This window comes from Dermacentor variabilis, chromosome 3, assembly GCF_050947875.1.
Source record: "Dermacentor variabilis isolate Ectoservices chromosome 3, ASM5094787v1, whole genome shotgun sequence".
NCBI lineage: Eukaryota > Metazoa > Arthropoda > Arachnida > Ixodida > Ixodidae > Dermacentor > Dermacentor variabilis.
Genome location: NC_134570.1, coordinates 145,199,786 through 145,223,388, shown reverse-complemented (window position 1 = coordinate 145,223,388; position 23,603 = coordinate 145,199,786). Strand labels below are relative to the sequence as shown.

Sequence of the window (23,603 nt, the reverse complement as noted above, 5' to 3'; positions counted from 1 at the left end):
GGTCGTCTTCCCTGCGGGACCCGACAGAACGGCTTGGTCGCTCGGCTTTGCTGCTCCAGGAATTTTCATTTATTGTAAATTAAAAAACTGTACGCCTCCACAAGGACGCTGATTGCCTCTGTCGTCACCCCGTGGATCCCCCTGATCCTGCTGCGCATGATCTGGCGACCTGTTGATTGATTTTGCTGACATGACCGTCGTGAACGCTGACCAACAACACGACGAATCTATTTAGTCCATCAACGCCGGAGTGTAATCTGGCAGCACTGACGGCACGTGCCGCATGTTCGTGCTGCAAGACGGCATCCTCTAGCGCCTCAATATCAAGCCTGACGGCCCTGAGTTGATCCTTGTCCTTTCTCGTCATCTGCATTTCAATGCTCTCGAAGAACTTCACGATGCACCGGCGGCGGGACACCTTGGAATTTTGCTTACATACGACCACGTACGACGCCGGTTCTGCTGGCCTGGTCTCTGCCGCTCTGTGCGTCGTAATGTTGCAACTTGCGAATTGAGTCAGCGCCGGAAAAAACTTCCTCTGCCACCTGTCGGACGACTCCACTCAATTCAAGTTCCCTCTGGACCATTTGTTCGCGTAAGCCTTGACCTGTTTGGCCCTTTTCCGACGACGACTAGAGGGAATATGTGGATCACCGTTGGTACTGATTGTGCGAGACTCCACGCGGTAGCAGAGGCGTTACGGACTAGTTGCGCAAAGGAGGTCGCCGATTACCTCCTCCATGACGTCATTATCCACCACAATGCACCTCGACAGTTACATACAGACCACGGCCACTCGTTCTTGTCTAGAGTTGTCAACGACCTCCTCCGCTCTTGTGCCACTAAGCCCTAGCTTTCCCCCGCCTACCACCCACAAACGAACGGTCTTACGGAACGTCTCAACCGAGAGAGAGAGAGAGAGAGAGAAAATATTTATTCGAACCATCGTCTCAACCGAACAATGACAGAGATGCTGTCGATGTACGTCTCTCACGGTCACCGCGACTGGGACGCCACGCTGGCCTACGCTGGCTCGCGTACAACTCATTCCCAAATGACACGGCAGAATGTTCACCATTTTATCTTTTGTACAGTCGCTCCCCCACATTGCCGTTTGACACCATCCTCCCTTCTGTGCCGCGCGTTGCAACTGAGTACGCTCGTGAAGTCATCGATCGCGCTCACATGGCACTTCAATCGCCCGATCTCGTTTATTAGCCTACCAGTATATACAAAAACAGCATTTTGAACGGTGCCATCGTGATGTTAAGCTCGCGCCAGGTGCTTGGGTGCTTCTTTGAACACCATGTCGTCGGGTTGGCCTCTCCCAGAAGCTTCTCTCTCGCTACACAGGGCCTTGTGAAGTCCTACGTCAAGTTAACGACGTAAATTACGAGATTTGGCCGCTACAGCTTGATGAATCCTCAAGTCCGATGCGTCTTGACGTCGTGCACGTTTCGCGGCTCAAGCCATACTTCACTCGGACTTCTTCACCCACCATGTGCCGGGACGGCGCTTCACCACCCGGGAGTCCTGTTACGGAAGTATGAACGAAGAGAGGAAGAAAAAGATCGCGGGACGCTTGCTGCTCCGTGTTGTTGATGGTCAGCCATCTTAACTACTATGACTCATTTTGTAAATATATTGTAAACACAGTCTTCCTATACTCCCAACATCCCCGTAACATATTATGGTATTTTATTGAAGCATAACTTTATCGGTGACAACGAGTCCGCATTTCAAAATTGTAGCGAGACAGAACATACGATTTCGCATGCCAAAGAAACTATTTTCATTGAGACATCTTAACTTTAGCTCGGATGCTCCTATCTAAATGCATGTAAAAACGGAATTCAGTTTTCTCGGCAACTACTGCACCAAACTTGACAAGGTTTGTTCCATTTAAAAGAAAAACCTACAATCTAGTGAGTATTTGTTTCGTTCAGGTCGTCAACTTTTTATTATTGAAAATTTGCACAACTTGCAAATTTTCAGAACGCGAGACTATGAAGTTTACAACTCTGTAACTCAGCAATAAAAATAATAACACAATTATGTTATTTGCATGTATTCGTATATTTAAAGCTTACAAAATTGATGTGATGCACAGGAATCTCAGAAAACTTAGTAGTATGGAAATATAGCTTTTGCAGAACCCTTGTACGCAACGTAACGAATTCACGTAAGATATAAATTGACACATTACATTTGTCCGCTTTGAATGATCTAATGAATGCCGTTTATCGAACCGCAATTTCAGCCCTTGATGCAGTGTTATTAATTTGTAAACTTCCTGCTTCTATTTTTTAAATTTCGTATTTCTGAAAATTCAGGCCCTAAAAAGAAACTTCGCTTCCAGCAGTTACTACAATTTACCATTTTCTCTCAAAATAAACAAGCTTCACTAAAATCGGTCCAGGGGTATCTCAGGAACGCGTTTCTACGTTTTACATGTATTTGAATAGGCCGACTCAGAGTTTGGCCCGAGCTAAAGCTTCCTCTTAAGATACACAAATAGTTTGGATAAGCCTAGATATTTCTAGACATTAAAAATGTTTTTGACTCGACCAAGTATAGCATAATGAGAAAAATTCGAAAAAGGCAGTAAAGTTGTATTGCGTTACCGCTTATGGCAAATTACTTGCATGATTGCAGAGAATAAAGCACGTTGCTGGGCTAGTTCTTGCGTAGTTAATTACTACAACAGTAGCACAGCAGAAGACAAGCGATGGCAGAAGCAACGTATACCGACTTGCCTGTTGCGCATGCACTGTGCACTTGTTTATATAATCTGTGTTTGTCTGAAAATAAATCACTAGGATGTGTGCGTTGTCTATGCTGCTTCTGTCGTCTTTCGTCTTTTTCCGTCAAACAATTGATGTTTTCGTTTTTTTTTGATAACAGGTTACTGCAATGAAAAATAAAACATAGCATCTTGGTAATATTTTTGTTGATGTTCACCGGGGTCTATTTGGAGAGCGCTCTTATTTGTACCATACATGAACAATTTAAGAAACATTCCTCTCGCCCACAATACCGTGTTATATATAAACAACACTGACATGTTTCTCTCAAGTATAAATAGGGCTATTTTAAAAAAAAGAAAACTTTACCGCTGGTTAGAGAACCTAACTGAGTTCACATCAATAAAGTAAGCCAGTATATGATATTGATATAAAAACCCAGTATATGATATTTTTTATTTAGAATACTACTGGCTGTAAGGCAGCTAGAATGGGATTTAAGGCATCACAAATGAAAAACTTGGTTTTCCATGAATAATTAGGGGTCAAACATACAAACTGGTTCTTATAAAAGTATATTAAAACGGCTATGTGCCAGTCATAGAAAGCTGGTAAAAGTCGTAATTACAACAGTAGTTAAAAATACAAACTGGGTGTTACAACAGTGAATTACATGATCGAAGTGTCTCTCATAAAAAACAGACAACCTGTGATAACAATCCGGCAATTCGTTTCGAAATATGCAGTTTTAGCTAGGAAAATAGCGAATTATAAAGCCTAAAATCCCCAAATAATTGGATTAACAACTATGCTGGAATGAAGAAGTGGCGTCTTTGCCCTTTTCTTACCCTAAGAAGACCACAAATACTTAGCGTCTTGTGTGGCCTAAAGTACTACTATACCGAAGTCTAGTAGAATCCTGACTTCAGTACTGTACTGTGTGGTTATCATGTTCATAACGTAGCCTTGACGCCTTATACATATTACGAAATCAGGTTGGTCATGCAATATACTGTTTACTTAGACGCGAACACGCGCTACCATATTTTATTAAAGTGAAGGTGCTTCGTTTACAAGAGTAACTTCAAATAAATGCAAGTTTTGGTAAATAAACAAGCTCGCCGTGTCTGAACTATGTATTTTAAGATCGCATTTGCGAAGCAAAGTACATATAACCTAACAGATACAATTTATTGCTTCTAGAAAAGCTGTGGCTCTCGAAAGCATGCGCATGCCCACGAAGCTTTCTATATCGTTTTCGTTTTTGTATGATTTATCACTAGGTGCTGTATGAAATACATATTTTAATAAAATGTTCAAATTATTCCTATAAACATGCATATACGCATGCAGGTGAACTTATCTTTTTAGACTTTTGCTTCGCGGGCATTTTAGCTTGACGATAGTATTCTTACTATTTTCCCTTGTGTGATGCGTGTATATGTTGCCGTTTATAGCCTTTTCTTGTCCGTGAATCGTGTAAGCTGTTCTTTGTTGTTTTGCGCCGCGTCAGTGCGTCATAGGGGCCCAAGACTCCGTCAGGCATTCTGGATTGCATTTAGTCCGAGAGCTACTGAACACTTATATTCATATAAAAGCAGAATCAGAACCTCAGATACAACACAACACAAATAACCCTGTCCGGAACCCATAGGTTGAGAATACTTTCCAGATTAAAGTGTACTTCTCTAACTTACGTGACTTTCTAAAAAAAGTAAATGTAGGAGAAAATTATAATAAATACCGCCTTGCGAATGTCTGCGCTTTGGAATTGTTCTGGTGAGTGGTGAGTACCTTCTTAGCGAAACCGCACCCTTGATGTTGTTTTTGTTGTTTCATAGGTGATCTATGTTCGGAGTACAAGCTGAAAACAACGGTGAGTGTTTTTGATTGCTTTAATTTGCATGTGGGTGCCGTTTTCCTGGATTATACAAGAAACGGGCTGTTGATATCACGATGTAACCTTCACATGCAACGTAAAAACACAAATAAGTCCAACTGTCTTTTGGACGCTTAGGTGCTCTAAATTTAGGATCTCAGTTTTTAAGCGTTTACTTGGATACACCTTTGTCGAGGTCCGGAATATGTCCACAAAAGATTGGTGTAAGTATTTGTAACTTTTTAATAGCGTAGCATGACAAAGACAGATAGAGAATAGTGACACGTGTGCTTCTTTATCTTTCAGCCTGTGATAGCTGTTCACGGGCTAACAAATTTTGAACATTATCACTCGGCGCCGGACGTGCCTGCACGTATCGGAAGTTTCTCATAGATTATCGATGGCTGTACCCGCTGTCTATTGTCACTACATCTTCTGTAATCTGATTTTATGCGCGATGTCAATTCAGCAGTACTTTCTGGAAGAGGGCAGACACGAGAAATTACTCTGGAACATTCGATCACTCATGTAAAAAAGCTGACGTGCTTGATCCGCAGAGCAGGTTTGAACGATCCCCGGCCATGTTCAACGCTATCGCTGTGCTTTGAATACAACATGTGTGTGTGGGCCCAAGTTCGCCCAATAAAAAGTTAGCTGCGTCATTCATAGTTTAGCTGTTTCATTATTCACCGTCACTACAAGGTGAAAACAGATAGTCTTCTTTCGAACAGCCTGCGTCATGCTGCGTAATCTCACACTTCTGAGGCCATGCAAGGTCAACTAGCTGAACACCACCCACTGCTAAACACAAATGTGGTGAAGAGCCCAGACACACTTCAAAAGCGAGCATGAAGCACGTGCCCCAGGGCACGTGCTTCAATAACAAGCAAGCAAGCAACCAATAAGCAAGTGCCGCAAAAGAATGCTCAAATGAATCGGCACTTAACGCGTGGCTCAAGCAGGCTACAGAAGGACGACAGATCACGTAGACAAGACAGACGGAACTGAGTAGCGGAGCAAGAAAGACGTGTTCGCTTGGGCCGGACGTCAACGTTCGGGATGCCAAAAGCTGCCGGAAGGACCCGGTCGAGTGCCAACGCATGTGGAAGGACACGTTTGTCCTGGTAAAGAAGAAGGACGGCATTCTCCGCTTATTTGTTGATTACAAAAAACTGGAGAACGTCACAAGACGTCTATCCGTTGCCGCGCATAGATGACTCTCTCGACCGGCTACGGTGAGCCAAGTATCTTTTCCTCCCTTGACCAGAAAAGTGCGTACTGGCTGATTGAAGTAGACGAGCACGGCCGGGAGAAAACGGCCTTTGTCACCCCTGATGAACTTTACAGGTTCAGAGTACTTCCGTTCCGGTTGTGCACTGCTCCGACATCTTTCTAACGGATGGTGGACACTGTGCTAGCCGACCTAAAATGGCAAACCTGGGTCGTCTACCTGGATCATGTGGTCGTGTTTTCAGACAGCTTCTCCAGACATCTTAAGCGAATGCGGCAAGTGCTCAAGGCCATACGATCGGCCAACCTCAACTTAAAGCCTCAGAAATGTCCCTTCGGTAATGAAGAACTAAAGTTCCTTTGGCATATCGTGAGCGCTGAAGTCGTGCGTCCCGATCCCGTGACAATATCCACTGCAGCTGCTTTCCTGACTCTTGCCGACAAGAAACGCGTTAGACGTTTCCTCGGACTGTGCGCATGCTACCTGCGCTTTATGCGCAATTTTTCCAAAATTGCCTAACCACTTACTCATCTCACAACAGACGACACGCGATACATCTGGAGCTCTGAACAGGAAGCGGCTTTCCCTGATGTTCGACACCAGCTGGCTTGGCCCCCTGTTCTTGGGAATTTCGAGGAGGAAGCCGAAACGGAAGTTCATACTGACGCCACTAACGTCGGTCTGGGTGCGGTGCTCGTATAGCAGCAGGACAATGGTGAAAGGGTCATAGCTCACGCCAATCGCACCCGATCGCGACCTCAGTACAATTACAGTAACACAGAGAAGGAGTGTCCTGCCGTTGTATGGGCACTTGCAAAGTTTCGACCTTATCTCTATGGCTGCCCATTCTGGGTTATGACGGAACATCCCTCCTTATGCTGGCTGCGCGAACCTAACAGACGCTTCTCCAAGACTGGCCCGGTGGAGCTTGCGCCTGCAGGAACACGACATAACCATCGTGCAGAAGTCACGCCGCACAAACGAAGATGCCAACACATTGTCGCGCGCGCCTGTTGAGCCTGCCGGTCAATACACCGAAGATGACAGCGCTTTTCTCGGCGCCATAAGCGAGACAGACGTCTCTACACTGAAGCCAGCACATTGTGAATTGCGACCTATCATTGAACACCTAGAAGGCCGCAACGTACGTCTGCCCCGACAAATTGCTCAGGGATTGTCGGCCTTTTTGTTTGCGACAGGGAATCTTATACAAGAAGAATTCTGGAGCTAGCGACAAAATTTATCTGTTTTCGTGCCAGCAGAGCTTCGGGACGAAATCCTGTTCGCATGCCACGACGAGCCTGCGTCCGCCCACTTGGGTTTCACATGAACTCTTGCTAGGGTACGGAAATCGTACTACTGGCCGAAACTCGCCAATTGTATTAAAAGATACGTCACCAAATGTATAACCTGCGGCATTGCGGAATCCTATCAAGCCGCCTTGAGACCTCTTCGATCAAGTTGGCATGGACCTTCTAGGACCGTTTTCGTTGTCCACTTCCGGAAGCAAGTGAATCATCATCGTCACGCACTGTTTAACCTGCTTTGCTGAAACAAAGGCACTTCTTAAAGTTCAGCTTCTGAGGTACCACAGTTTTTTGTGCAGAACATCGTACTACGCCATGACGCCCCAACCTGTATCATGACAGATCGAGGGGCGCTGTTTACGGCAAAACTGCCCGAATAAGTTTCTCAAGTGAGTTGCACCACGCACCGAAAAACGACTGCCTATCATCCGCAAGCAAATGGTTTGACGAAAAACTTAAGAAAACAATGAATGACACGCAATCCATGTACATAGACGTGCAGCAAAAGACGTGGGACGAAGTACTGCCGTACGCCACGTTTGCGTACAATACCTCTACGCAAGAGACCACACGATTCACACCGATTTCTCTTGTTTACGATCGTGAAGTTCAGGCGATCTTAGAAGTCGTGTTACCATGTGTCAATTCTGACACATGACAATTCTCTCGAAGTCTTGATGATGACACCGAGAGTTTTGTGCAGCATGCCGAGGATGCACGCGAACTGGTTCTCGTGAACACCAGGCAAGAGCAGTGTATTGACGCACGACACTGCGACCTCCACCGCCGACAGGTTGACTACCAACCAGGTGACCAAGTTTAGTTTGGACTCCCGCACGCCATAAAGGCTTTTCGGAAAAACTTCTTAGTCGTTACTTCAGCCTTTTCAAAGTGCTTCGGCGAGTCAGTGGCCTCAACTATCAAGTTCTTCCAGATGACACACAGCCAGGACGCCGCCAGCAACCATAGCCCCAGATTGTGCAAGTTGTGCTGCTACAACCATATCACACACCATAGTAGTCACGGTTTTCGGACCAGTGCATTTGTACGGGGACAAGTCTTTCTGCCAGCCAACGGTTTGTTTAGCGTCGAGTTGATGCTCTTCTCGTAGGAGGGGTATTGCCACAAGGTTACTCCACGCGCTTAGGCCATTTGCTCCCAGAAGACGACGAGGACGGGCTGGCTCACGAGATCGCGCCTTGGCCTTTTGTCGGTGCAGCGCTGCCCCTTCGACGGCTCGTTCTTTAACAGCCTCTTTCAGAAGCTGCCTATCAAATAAACGTGATAATTTGAGAGTTCGTAACACTTGCTTTACACCTTTCTTGCAAGGAATGTAGTTATTTCACGCCCACTTCCCACAAATATTTTTCATAGCCTTCCCCACAGTCACGTTCAAGTTATCTCGGTATCGCTCACCACTACGGATAGAAGAATAGGTAATACTCTTCGTGTTCATAATGCACTCATCATGCTCCTCGGTTATTGCATATTTATTTGATTGCATAGGATGCAAGTAATGCGGCCACACCGAATTTGCCTTCGCTTCACCGATTACTTGGCTCTTATTTTCGCTAAATGTAAACAAGTTTCCTCCTTTAGTTCACCTAAACAATCGGGTGAACGACGTCACGAAAACCGCGATAGCTCCCCATCTGATATGACGTGTACAAACTCATTATGCATGATTTGACCGAACAAAAGAAAAATGGTTATTCCTGATTCCACGCCTTTCAGGCATTAGCCCTCTGCTATTGGTCAAAAGTTTTCGGGCAGCCCCCACTTCACCTGCCTGTCGCGACGCCACAAAACAGCAACAACTCACAGCGTCAAAGCGACGTCGGCTCGTTAAAGGTGCATTAATATGACGAAAACACTGAATTTTCTTCGGAATAGTCGCAGGCTGCCGCGTTCCGAAAGGAACAAAAGATGGCTGCCACCGATCGCTCAGGCACTGGCTACTCGTACCTGCCAGAGAGCGTGGCTTTCTCAACAGAGAGGCGAAGTGGCGGTAGTCTAAAAAAAGTTTTTGTCCAATCGCGGAGGGCTCATTGTAGAATGGGAATACAAAAATTTGGCATAGCTTTACGTTATTGCGCCCCTTGTTTAGGTCACTGAGGAAGCCATGGTAACAAACTGCAAATCTAGCATGAAACGAAAAAGGGGAAGTAACCAAGAGTTCAGTAATCTGCCGAACATTCTCCGCCGTATTTCTCCAAAATATAAACGTCTTCAATCCTCTCGTTCTTTTTTTTTTAGAGAAGCCCGAGAAAAGTTAGAGATCTTTTTTTTTGTGTACTTTAAGACGCGTTGCCAGTTTCGCAATAGGGAACAAACTATTGACTATAAGGGTATCTTTTGGACAAATACACGCATGTGACACTAAAGGAATATATTAGGTCGAGTTAAGGTCGATGTAACATTAATCTAGAAACGTATTATCGCTTTCTGTATGCTATTATATGGCTTCGTTGCTTGTAATATTACCGCTGAATGTTCTGCTGTTGCTCCTCGACAACGGACGAGCTGAAATACGCAATTCCAGGGTCACCTCCCTATCTGCCGCTCTCTGTAAAACCCGCAGTGCTGGCGTAATATGAGAAGTTCCGTAGTCTAGAATAAGTTGCACTACTCTGATGTTTCTTTTCTTTTAATCGGAGAGCAATTATATAAAGACACCCGGCGCATTTCTGTCGTTGGCATGGCCGTCGTCGTGAGGTTCCGCGTGAAGTCCAAGGGCAATGAAATTGTCGGCGCGCGTCGTATGCTGTATGCGTGAGTGAAAGCGTGCGAGGGTGAACCGGTGATCGCGGCTCAGTCCCGAGTACGCAGGAGAGGAATGCGGGGAAGAAGCGTGCCGTCTTCCGTCGTGCCCAATGCTCAGGGTGGATGGTAAGGAGAGGTGGGGGGGGGGTCTTCGGGCGCCTCCCCCCCACGACCCAGGCAGCGGGCGCCCGTCGGGGTCGCTGTACATTGAAAGCCATAGGCGGCGGGGGCAAAGTCCGCCGTCCACTGTGTTTTTGCGGCTTAGTTCGCGTTGATGCAAGACGCAGCACGAAGGCCAATATCGCTCACTGCTGCTGCCATGCTTCCTCACTCCAGCGTTTTGACAACGAGTTTCCGCGATCATTGAGCAATATTTGTTAATGTTTGCTTGGGCGCTCGTGACGCCACGCCTTTAACTTAGTTATTATGCCTATGCTTACAAGTTTACACGGCCGATAAAAATACTATCCTTACCTCGTATAGCTGTCCGCCAATTTGCTACTGCATTAGATGATCCCTCATTCAGGCGCAACTGTGACTTCTTTTTTATCGATTTCATTTGCTCGCTTAGAAAAGCTCTGTTCTTGCTGCCAATGACAAACGGGGTATACAGAAACTGAGTCTTTTAATCTAGCTTCCCACCAATCTAGCGCCAACTAAAGTTTCAGCTTAATATGTTAGCTACATTATCGAGGTAGTTTTGCGAAGTTTTTGTCGTGGTCGTTTGATGCCTCAAGGAACTTCGACAAGCAAAAGAGGATATTCTTTCATATAAAAGAAGATAGACTGTGAAGATTAAGTATTTCGTTGTTCGAAACTTGAAGAAGTCTGCTTCGCTATTCGAAGAGTGTAGTCAATTCCAAAGTTTTGTCGTTCATTCTGCCTTAAAAATAAACAACTCCTATCGACTTTGCATCTCCCATGGCAGCAGGGAAACTACGTAAGTGTTTTACAGGACACGTGTAACCATGGAAAAATAATGAAGTGTGGCAATTTAAACTTAACCCCTTATTTACCCATGCAGTCCAGAATTTTTGTGCACTTTGCCTTCAACTTGCCTCTCATTCTGCCTAAGTAACACATCCTTCAGTTAAGTAGTTCTCCCTGTACGGTGTTAAAACGTGCACACAACATTATAAACCACTTCTTGTAAAATGACCATCTTTGTTTAAAAAACGAAATATTGGGCACTTTACCCGACGCTACAATAAGTTGCGGTAAACCAACATGTACTTGTTGTTTGAAGGCACGGTTTGCAAAATTGAACTGCGGGATCAATACTTGAGGGGTGCTGCAGAACAGATTTTTCAAATAATATGCCCATAGACAGGGATCTCCCTAATAATTGGTGCTAGGTGGTCAACTAATGAACAATAAAGTTTTGATTTTTCTGTTCACAGATGGACGGTGCGGTCATGGATTGCTCCTATTGGTGCATAGAAGGTCGGAATGAATACAGCGTTGACCTCTTGGACAGGACGTTCTGTGCTGTGAGTAAACTCGTATGTGACACGCAATGTTTAGCTACAAGGTGCCCTGGAACACTATTTGAATATACTAAGAAAACGTTGCCGATCTGTCGTAGAAGCTGCTATGAACCAAATGTGAGCCAAATAAAACTGCACTGCAGGCAGCATAAAGTTAATTATATTCTGCTGAAAACGTCGAATAATCGCTTGCTTTCGCTTCCTCAATGTCCTCTTGCAGCGTGATCGCAAGCAGCCAGAAGCACCGCGTCTATTGGCTAATTTCGTGATCGCGAGTACATTCTCAGTAATACATTTTTGCTAATTTCAGTTAATTAAAGGAAGATATGTACATATGCGAGCTCCAAAAAAAATCATGTCATCGTTCCACTGCTAGTATACAGACAACAATTGCGCGTAGCTGCATCTGCTGCACGTGGCCTGCAAGATAGCGGCGTCGAACTGCGCAGCCTAGACTACCGCGGCCATCAAAGGGTGTCGCGGGAATCAACATTTGGCCGGGCTTGGCTATCTTGGCTTTTCCGCTGTGTAGGTTCGAGCGCGCTAGCGGAGACAATCGCAAATAGAAAGCCGGGTAACTGTGGTAAAACTTCACGTATTGTGGAAGGATCGGAAAAATTATTGTGGCATGAGATTTGTGAGTGGACGTAATTTAACAACGAGCCGATTCTATAATTAGTTAAAAAAGTATTTCAGGGGCCGCTAAGTCATAGCAGAACCATACTGACTGAAACACATGTTTCTCCTCGTAGCCAGTTTGGCATGTTGGTGCTAGGCGCGAAAACGTTACGACAACAGTAATAAGCATGGAACACAAAGAAAAAGCTTTTCTTTTTGAAGACCCATTATTTTGCAAATGCTAATCTTCACTTCTATCATAAAGTCTTGTCTAATCCATGAAAACTCGGGGCTTCATCAGTCTGGTCGAACAGCACGCAATTTGTATAAAGGTGACCAGGGGGAGGTACATACAGAGAGACGCGAATAGGGTTCTATCTGGTGAACAAAAAGGACAAAATTTCAAAACCAATAACTCCTCAGAACTTATTGTGTGCAATGCAAATATTCACCGATGATTCGGATACTATCTAATGAAAAATTTAAGCGCAAGCTGTATATGTTTTAATTTGGCGATATATTGGGTGGCGCGGACAATCTGTCTCATGCGGCACGTTGCAAAGGGAGCGATGTGAGAAGCGGATGCGTTGTTAATGGAGATATCGCGAGAGAGGGCCTGTGGGTGACGCGTGGGCGCAATTCACAGCAGCCGCCGCAGACCCAGCTCCGCTCATGCAGCGCTTTGCTTCCATACAGACGACGCTCGCTACTCTGGCGCCATCTCATAGCATTGTCACCGCAAAGCCCGTCTCACGCGGTACTACGGTTTTCTTATCACACACTCACCATACCCTCCTTGTCCTCTTTCTACCTCATAGTTACAGTGCAACCTAATCCTGCGATTTCCTCCTCGCGCTCTCTTCGATATCGAGGTGTTCCACCTCGCGCTGCGCTATCCGTTCTTTATACCCTTCGTTGTGTTCACTTGCTGCGTTACGAGGGACAACGCCATCGCTAGGGGAACGGCACCTAAGAGCTGCGCTCTAAAAGGAATATCAAATACATTGAAAACATGGCAGGTACAGCATACATTGTTCGTACATAAATGTGAAATCTAAAATGTGTCAACGTATTATAGGTTGTACGCAGTGGCAGTAGAATTGTTTCATAAGCGGGGTTTGAAAATGCAGCAGAAAATGGGAAATACAAACATTTATTTCTCTTAGTGTGTCGTATACCCAGCTCACCAAACACGAGCGCGAGCTTAGAAGTCATTTGTCTGTTAAATGCAGGTAAGGAATCTGGTCTGTCACTTTTGCAGGGACGAAGCAACTTGCGCCAACGAAGAAAAAATTCTGAAAATCCACCGAAGTACCCAGTGGATATGAGGTCGTGCTGTTTGGCTCCATGTTGCGACGTCGTTACCGGCATTGCGATGGAGGGAAAAGGCAAAAAGCGCTGTTATACCATGCGTTTGGTGCACTGTAAAGAACTCCATGTGATAGAAATAACTTGGAAGCCTCAGTTTGGCGTACCTCATAATTACATCGTGGTATTGTCCAATAAAACCCCGGAATTGATATAAATAAGAAAATGTCTATTTTTTCATAAGTGCTTCCGCTACAGTAAATCCAGCGACTTCACCCACAGTCATCAAATCAACAGCCGGGCTTGTCCTAAACGAAAAATTGTCAAATAGTTATAAAGAGCAGGTACTCTGAACATTATAGGTGTAGTAAACATTCTTTGGGGAGCCACCTGATATAACAGTTCCATTTTGCATAAAGTCATCTTATATAAGAAATATCATAGATTCTTGCCTTGTTGTTATCGACAGAAACCTATCATGCAACCCTCAGCTTTGGTACTTCAAGAAGAGGCTAACCTCTATCACTCAGTTGCTGAGGTTCGCCTCCAGTAAACCGTGGGGCACATCAGTAACCTCTATCCTTCAAGGGTACTGGACGCTATTCCTATGATACCTCCTTTATAGCACACAAGTTCCGTCCAACGGTGCTAAAACTAAAACCACGTCCTACAGATGATTCAAAGTCAAGCTTTTCGAACATGACTGGGGCTATACTTCAGTTTGTTGTATCTCTAGCAACGATGGCCATCACCAGCGATCACCCACAACCGCATATATGCCTGTCGGCACACTCTATGCCCATATTCGTCATAGGACTCGAGTCCCAGACCACCCTCTTGCTCACTTGACACAGAAGAGTCGCAAGACAGCATTTTCCAGAGCAGGTGCGACTAAGTAGCACTCCGTGTCACTGACATTCCATCGCTAGCAAGAACGCAATCTCCTCCATGGTGGCTGGCAAAGCATGGATGTACATTACAGCTCCACTGATTGCAAAGAAAGCTAACCTATCTTCTGCGGCTCTCTAGCCGATCAGTTTGGAAATTTTAGACTTCGTATGAAACCGAGCTATCGTTACACGAATGATTCAGTTTAGGTAAACTGGATGGGAACTTTTGTTATCTCCCCACCATCTGTCGTCAATGAGTTCAAGGCTTTATATTTCACATCAACGGGTTCTGCACTCGCGACTGTCATGCGGCTGTCGAATATGTTGAAGATAAAAAGAAACACATTGCAAACAGGCCATATTCTGCTATATTGAAGTACCTCTTCAAAGTGTGCCACCTTTGAGACACGAAAATTACGACCGACACGCGTCCCAAATCAACATTTGTCATTGCGTTTCTGATGAAGGCCATGACACAATGTATGTGTGGTTGCCGGGACGTTGTGCGATCTTTGTCAACCCCCTCGGCGATGTCGAAGCCCGATGTACCTTTTCTGGAGAAAAGACGCTCCCTATACCGCTATCAAGAGCAGACGCTACGAGAGCTTCGCCATCTCGCGCGTAACATAGCGTTCAGACACTGACATACTCTGCAGAACTCCAACCGTCACCTACACAGCCTTCCGAGTGGCTCCCAAGACTAAAGCCGCTGGTGCATTTACGCGAATTTCAATTGCACGAAACCAGCACTACGCTGCTAGAATATGCCTTCACCAAATGTACATTATACTTTGCGTGTTTCTATAGTGATTATAGTCTTGGTGAAATGTTATCTGCCAAAGCAAGGCAATAAAAAAATCTACACAGCCGGGATCGATCATTACCAGTGCAGTTACTAGCAGATAATTCCCGTCGTGACGGAACACTGCTGTGCCGACTGCGGATCGCAGTCATCATCATCAGTAGCAGCCTATATTAGGTCCACTGCGGGGCTAAGCCCTTTCCCTACAATCTCCAATTACCCCTGTCCTGTGCCAGTGAATTCCAAGTAGCACTCGCAAATTTCCTAATTTCGTCGCACCACCTAGTCTTCTGCCATCCTCTGCTACACGTCACTTCTCTTAGTACCCATTCTGTAACCGTGATGATCAAACCACTATCTAACATGCGCATTAGATGACCTGCCCAACGCCATTTTTTCTCTTAATCCCAATTATAATATCGGCTATACCAGTTTCCTATCTGATTCAAACCGCCTTCTTTCTGTGTGTACACATTATGCCTAGCATTCTTAGTTCCGTGGCTGTTTGCGCGGTCCTTACCCGTTTTTTTGCTTCTTTTTCAGTCTCCAAGTCTCTGCCCCATATGTCAGCCCCGGTAAAATGCACTGATTGTACACCTTTTTTTTCAATGGCAATGGTAATCATTCAGTGAGGAGCTGACAAGATCTGCCGTATGCGATCCAACCCATTTTTTTTCTTCCATGAATTCCCTTTTTATGATCAGCGTTCCCTGTGATTAATTGACGTAGGTAAATGTTATCCTTCACAGACTATAGAAGCTGATTGACCACCCAAAAATCTTGTTTCCTTGCCCCGTTAGCATCATATTTGTGTTCTGCATACTGATGTTCAGCTCCACTCTTACACTTCCTTAATCATTTGTTGTAACTCGTCTGCAGTGTTGCTGCAGACGAGTTGAGGTGGATAGTGAGGTGAATTGACGTGAATATTGAGTTGAGGTGAATATTGCTGAGGTGAATACCTCAGCAACCTTCGGCAAACCGAAGGTTGCTGAGGTATTCACCGTCGATCCTTACTCCTAAGCGTTCCCAGTTCAATAGCTTGAATACTTCTTCCAAGCATGCAGTCAATAGCATCGGAGAGGTTGTGTCTCCTTCTCTGAGCCCTTTCTTTAAAGGTATCTTCCTGCAATTGAGGTAGCTGTGGAATCTCTGTACATATTTTGAAAGATATTTACGTAAGCGCTCTGTGCTCCTTGATTACGTCATGCCGTTATGACTGCTGGTATGTCTACTGAATCAAATGCATTTTCGTAATCTCTGATGGCCATATAGATAGACTGACTGTACTGCGCCGATTTCTTGATTACCGGATAGATAACACGGATGTGATTCATTTCAGAGTATGCGTTCTTGAAACCTCCCTGCGCCCTTGGTTGACTAAAGTCCAGTGATGTCATTATTATATTGGAGATTATCTTGGTGAAGATTTTATATAATACTGGGAGTAAGCTAATTGGCCTATATTTTTTAAATTCTTTAACGTCTCCCTTTTTGTGGATTAGTATAGTGTTTGCATTCTTACAGCTTTCTGGGACCCTTGCTGTCGTTAGACACTTCGTATAGAGAGCCACCAGTTTTCCAAACATTATGTCTCCTCCATCTTTGATAAACCGACTTTTAGTCCATCTTCTCTTGCGGCTCTTCCTCGTTCCATGCCTCGCAGCGCCCTTGTGACCTATTGCTTGTCATAGCAGAAGTTTCAGTATGCTGTTCCCTACTGTTACGAATGAAGTTAGCCTGAGTCCTCTGAATGCTGCACAATTCATTAAGAATTCCTCCGCTGCTTTTACTATACATTCGAGATTGCTGACAATATTACCCTCATTATCATTCAGTGCATACATCTTGGTTTGTCCTATGCCAAGTTTTCTTCTCACTGATTACAGGTTGCGTCCATTCTTTTCGACTTCTTCAGTTCTTCTCATGTTATAATTCCAATATCACCTATTTTCGCCTTTTTGATCAGTTTTGACAGTTCCGCGAATTCTATCGCATCTCTTCAATTGAACACTTTCATTCTTTGCCTGTTTTTTTTATAATATCCTTTGTTTCCCGAGAGAGCTTGCCTACTGGTTGCCTTGGTGCCGTGCCTCCCCCTTTAATCGCTGCCCCTTGTGTCAGCGTAATTATGGTTTCATTCATTACATCTATGTCATCATCTCTCTCTTCTAAGGCTGCATATTTGTTTGCAAGCACCAGGCTGAATTTTTCTGCTTCCAACCGTACTGCCTCTGACCTTTTTCTTCTTGACCAATTTTACTCTTTCTCTCTTCAGAGTGAGGTGAGTCCTAGCCCTCACTAAGCTATGATCACTGCACCCCTTTACAACACCTATCACTTGTACATCCTGCACTGTGTTGGGATCAGCAGGAAGTATGAAATAAATTTCGTTTCTTGTTTCACCATTAGGGCTTTTCCAGGTCCACGTTTTGTTGCTACGCTTCTTCAAAAAGTTGTTCGTTATTCTCACCTTATTCGTTTCTGTGAATTCTACCAGCAACTTTCCTCTAGCATTCCTGGAATCGACGCCGTAGTTGCCAATTGCTTTTTCACCAGCCTGCTTTTTCCCAACTTTTCAATTGAAGTAGCCTTTTACTGCAGCGTGTTAGTTTCCACTTTTCTCATCGCCAATTCAACATATTCATAAAACTGATCTATTTTACATCTTCGTGATTGGATATTGGGCCGTGGGTGTGTACTACATTTAATTATTAGCTCTTATTAGCTTTGAAGACGATTACTTCTACTTTCTCATTAATGCTTCTACCATCTCATTAAAATTCGTCAATTTTGCCCACTATGTTCTTATGGATTAGTAATCCTATCTCGTATTACTTCTTATTTAGGAGACCTCTATAGTATAGGACATGGCTGTTAGTCAGCAGTGTATAAGCCTCACCAGTTCTTCTAATGTCACTAAGGCCAATAATATCCAAGACAATGGATGATAGTTCCGCAAAGAGTCCGGATAATATAGCCTCACTCGTCAGAGTTCGGCTGTGAAAGGTTGCCAGGGTCAGTTTTCATTGACGGTCTGTCCTTGTCCAGAGATTCTTAGCACCCTCTGCTGTGTTAGCCCTGACGACCGCCTTGGCCCGGTGCTCCACAGCTGCTGGGGACTGAGGGCCATGGGATAATTATAGGCATCATGAGGGAAGGGAATACTTCACCACGGAGGTTAATTTCTGTTCTGGTGAGGGAGTATCATTGTTGAAGCTTGGTGGGCCTTCCCAATTTAGTTGTACCTGGATTAGTATAGCCCCACTCGCTCTCGGCATCTTTTGACAGTGTCAGGCATCACTCCAAGCCTGCAGATTTAGTGCACTGGAGATTAAATTCAGGTAAACCATTGTCCGATTTAAAAAAAAATAAAAACGAAAAAATTCCAACTTCCGAATATCGCTACCGAGCATTCGACATAGCTCAGTGAGACAATCCCGTTTTCGGCGAGGCCATCGTATCGCCGAAAAGTACAGTCCAGAGCTAGGAAGTTAGGAATGCTACGCCTCATTTAATCTACAGTAGTTGCCTCCTTCAATCAGTCAGACAATGTTTGAACGTTTCGGGTGTGGAAGCAATTCACAGCCCAGCTACCGCCGCGCTCGCAATGCAATACTGAGTAATACAAACGAAAGTACGCAAGAAAATATAACTGCAATGTAGACGAAAGGAATGGACGCAAATACGATCGTTCTGACGAGATGAAAATTTGTGTGTTAACTTTATAAGTTTTTTGGCTACTTGCTTTTCTGTCCTTATTCTTTGCGTGAATATTGTAACACCTTCCCTTCATTTTTCTCTGTTCTTCTCGGGCGGAAATTTTGCATCATCAAAGAAAGCCCATTTTGACAACGCGCCTCGCAAGTTGCTGCGGATAAATTCTTGAACAATTTTAGTGTTATGGAGCGTTCAGTGATAACATCTATCCACGTATTAGTTCCCTCAATACACTTGCAAGATCTGTACAAGCTTCTATGTATTGTAGGCTTACAAAGAGAGAATCGCGGCATGTGCAGATGTTAGGAATTGGTCCGTGTTATATTTTATTGTGTTTTAACTAGAAAGTATGTGCAAGGTATTTCAGCAGTGTATTGCAAAGCCCCTTTTCGTAAGGTTTTCATGCCTAAGACATCCGTTGATTTATCTGCCATCCGTGGGTTTCGCTGATCGCCATAGGTTGCACCACATGGCGTTTGCGCTCCTCATCACAGCGTGCCTCTTCTCTTTGTATCGCAGTAGCCTTCACTAACTCATACACCCATTCTATGGGATTGGCTGACTCATCCACGTGTGCTAAGGGAAGATGTGAAGAGACGACGCAGCATCTCCTGTGCCCATGTTCACGCTTCGACAGACAACGCCAAACTCTCCAGTGCACCCTCGCGCCTTTTGCAGAAGCGCAAGTCTTCAGCCTGGTCTCATAGATGACCAGCCCAGAAAACAAAAGAGCTCGTCTGCAGTAAATGAAGATGACTGGCTTGAGGGCTAGACCGTAGATACGTGGAACATACATTATGCGTATGAATGAGTTAGACTGATGTGTCCCATCACCATATTTTCACTACCCCGTCCCCCTCCCCACGCGTGCGTTAGCAAACTGGAAAACGCCTTGGTAGCGGCTGTGCGTTCCTTCCTTCTTTCTCTCTCCTCTTAAAGAGTCAGATAGTGTGCATTATAAAAATCAATCAGGCCAATCTATATCGCGCGTCATTGGGCAAGAGCAGATTTTACTGCCTGTAGTATATGTAAATACATACCTAAATTTCCCTAAGAGGCATGCGAACTTCTAAAATAGCTGTGAGGCTTGGATATATGTGCAGAATTTATGCCATTATATTGCTACAAGTCATCGATGCTGTGGGTGAAGATGTTAAAGATGAAGACAAATGATAAACAGGATGAGCTGTGCCCCAACCCGCCATTTCTCTTGTGGTGCCACTCGCTGCTAACCGCTTTTGATTAACCATTTACAACATTTCTCCGTAGCATCTTTGGTGTAGGTGCGGGGTATAAGCCAAGAAATGGCACTTTGCCGCGGACATCTTGTGGGCACATGACCCCGTTTACTGAAAGGCCCAGTAAACGGGGTCTATCACTGGCTATCCCAACAGATGCTAGGATAGCCTCGGCTATCCCAGCATCTGTTGCCGGGCCCAACTCCTAGACCCTGCTACCTTTCCGGTAATGAAGCCATGGACGTCGAAGACTGGTTCACTGAATACGAGCTAGACAGCAAGAACAACTGGTTGGACCTAACATTCATGTTGGCTAACGTTAGCTACTACTCCAAGCGATCGGCCCGTGTTCGGTTCCAGAAACACGAGCAGGAACTGACTAGTTCGGATACTTACAAGCAAAAATTATAGGACCTCTTCGGGACGCCAGTGGGGTGCCAGCGAGCTGTAAAGAAGGAACTTGCTTGCCAGACCCAAATACCAAGTGAACTATAACTAGCATACATTCAGGAGGTGTTACCTCTTTGTCGAGGGGTTGACGAGGAAATGTCTGAAACTGCCAAAATATGCCGCATACTTAAATGAATTGCCCATGACGCCCTAAATTTCTAGTACATAATGACTACCCGACCGTCGATAAACTCATAAAAAAGTGCCGACTCTTCGAAGAACCCAAGAGACGTCGTGTCAAGCAACACTTCGTGGGGCTTCTAACACCGCCGTTACCTAAACTTGAGAGGATGCCAAACGACTTGGTACCGAAAGCTTGCTGCGTCTTGTGTGGCGTGAGATTGACGCTGCGTCTCTATCTGTTCCTCAGGCCCGTTCATACGACGTGCTCCACCCGGCAGTATCATTGATCCAAGCCGTACTGCGCAAAGAGCTGGCAAACGAAGACATACATCCAATCTTAGCTGTAAGTCACCCTGCGTTCAGCAATTTCTATTGGTCTCCCCGCCAAAAATAGACCCATCTCCTTTATCGCGATCGAAACCAGTGGTGCACGTGTGACGGAAGGCCAATATGCTTCAACTGCAATGGGATAGGCCATATTTCACCCCTATTGTCGATATCGCCAACCATCATCACATCTTCTCGCGCACACTTATCGCCTGTAAGAAAGTAGGTCCAATGCGTTTCGCGCTCGCAATGACCCACCACAGCCTCATGTTCCTGCCTCAACTCTACGCTGCGACCACTCGCCATCGCCACAGAACTGGCGCTCTTGCTTCCGCTGCCCCATCGCTGACCGTCACCATACCTTCGTCGTCGATCTTTAGAAAACTCACCCGTGCAGCTTCCAGATGTAATCCTACATTGGCCAACCGACCAGTAAATCTCCTGTTGACTGCGGCTGCCCGACAAAACCTTTTGAATGTAGAAGTGGACGGTGTGTCTGTCTCGGCGCTCATAGACACTGGAAGGCAACTATCTGTCATGAGCACTCTGCTTTCTCCTCATCTCAGCAACGTTTTTAGGGCCGCGACATCGCCTCTTGTTCGCGTTAACAACGCAGCTACACCTTGCGTCTTTGGTATGTGCACTGCGCGCGTGAGCTTCGCTGGCCACCAGACCTCAGCCTATACGCATTTCTGTACCAGTCCCGTGGTGTCAACCTCGCTCATGGCTTCTTCAGTACCCCTTCTGCCCTCATTGACTGCTCAGCTGCCCTTCTGCAGTTGGAACTGCCTTGAGTACCTGACTGCAACACCGAGTCGCCACTGCTTTTATTTATCGCCAACTTTGTTCATCTCCTACCAGCTATCACGCCATATGTCACGTTTACCTCAGAGTCCCCATTTTATCACGGTTACTATGTCATTTTCCCTTCTCTGGGTGATTTCTTATGCGGTGTTTTGCGCTGGCTCTATTGTGGTTTTGCGGCGAACTTATTCTTAACTTTGGACGCATCCAACTATTTCTTCGTGAAGGCATCACACTGGGCAGCATATTACCTTTAGACGTACAGGACCTTCTGGCCCTGCATGTTGACGCCCCACAGTTGTCACCTGGAAGCCCTCAACAAAAGTACTATGTTTGACGACCCTCGTGACGATATAGTTGCCTCGCTCTTTATCAGTGAGACGGTATCTGACGCGCATTAATGTCTTACCGGGATGTTCTTGATTCTTCTTCCCCGCGTCTTGGCCGGACATAACTCGTAACCCGTCACGTCGATAATGGAGATACTAGACCCATCTATAGGCCCCACTACAGAGTGTTTGCAACAGATGTTGAGAAAATCGTGTCCAAGGACATTATTGAATCATCTGCGAAACCATGGGCGACTATCGACTATCAGCCCCTGAACAAGATTGCACAAAAGGACGTTTACCCTCTGCAGCGAATAGACGATGCACTCGACTCTCTCCGCGGCGCAAGGTACGGTTCCATAGAACTTCGCTCCGGTTATTGGCAAATTGCTGTTGACGAGCCGGATCGCGAAAAGAACGCCTTTATTACAACAGACCGTGTACCGTTAGCTTACAGACATGTAATGCCGCAGCAGCATTTGAACGAATGATGGTGTCCCTCCTTTGCGGATCGAGTGGTCTCCTTGCTTGTTTTACCTTGGTGATGTCTTCGTTTTTTCGCGTACCTTCCCCATTCGTCTCCAACGACTATTGGCTCTTTTGCATCTTTTTCGCAACGCTCGGCTTCAACTAAACTCCTCCAAATGTCATTCCTGCTTCCGATAGATCACCGTACTGGGCCATCTTGTTGATGCGGCTGCTATCCGGCTTGACTCTGCCAAAGCACGCGCTGTTATCAACTTTAAGTTATCAACCATATAGGTCGCACATCCGCTATGTTTGGCCTCTGCTCGTACTTTCGTCACTTTATGGAAGGCTTTGCAAAGACTTTGCAGAGTGATGCCAGTGGCGATGGCACGGGCGCTGTTCGTGCTTAGTGTGAACGCGGCCAGGACTGTGCTATTGCCGATGCTAGCTGCCTGCTTTTCACCGCTGAGCGAAATTATTTTCTGACAGAGAGAAAGAGAGAGAGTGCTGCGCTCTTGTTCGATCCATCCCAAAATTTCCGCCTTATCTGTATGGCAGACTTTTTACCATCGTCACTGACTATCGTGCTTTCTGCTGTCTATCCGTTCAACTATCCCACAGTTCACCGTTGACGCTGGGCATTACTGCTTCAAGAATACTCACAGACAGTCATCTACAAGTTTGGCCATTTGCATAGGGATGCCTACTACTTTTTCCGGTATCCCCTCGACTACCCTGAACCTGCACCAAGCGACTACAGTCATTGTGTGCTTGCCATCGCTGAAATCTTCAACATTGCTGCTGAACAACGCCGTGACCCGGTCCTACGAAAGATTGTCGACCGTCTCAACACCCACCCACCTGATGTTCTTCTCTGCCTCTTTGTGCTACACGGTGAGACTTTGAATCTTCGCAGTTTCCTTTCACGTGGTCCTGATATCTTGTGATAGTTGCACGTCCCCGCTCGGCCGTTCTGGCCCATCTTCATGATGTGCCAACAGCTGACCACTACGGTGTTTCACGCACATATGATTGCGCACACCGTGGGTACTGCTGGCCAGGCATGTCCCGCTTGCTGTGTCGTTACGCGGCCTCTTGTGATCTTTGTCAGCCTT

At 45.5% G+C, this 23,603-nt stretch overlaps 1 protein-coding gene across 5 annotated transcripts in view; it reads left to right on the top strand.

Annotated features, from left to right (window-relative positions):
- Nucleotides 1-23,603, top strand: part of LOC142576363 (uncharacterized) — a 127,844-nt gene that overhangs the window by 101,243 nt on the left and 2,998 nt on the right. For 3 of the 5 annotated variants that reach the window (XM_075686468.1, XM_075686467.1, XM_075686466.1), the window contains exons 5-6: nt 4,586-4,620; nt 11,325-11,414. Coding sequence is in view for 3 of the 5 variants with exons in the window: in XM_075686466.1 (XP_075542581.1) it covers nt 4,586-4,620; nt 11,325-11,414 (125 nt within the window). In the remaining 2 variants the exon portion in view is untranslated. Of the gene's footprint in view, nt 1-4,585; nt 4,621-11,324; nt 11,415-23,109; nt 23,383-23,603 lie in introns of all 5 variants that reach the window. The other 2 variants (XM_075686465.1, XM_075686464.1) reach the window with 1 other exon arrangement.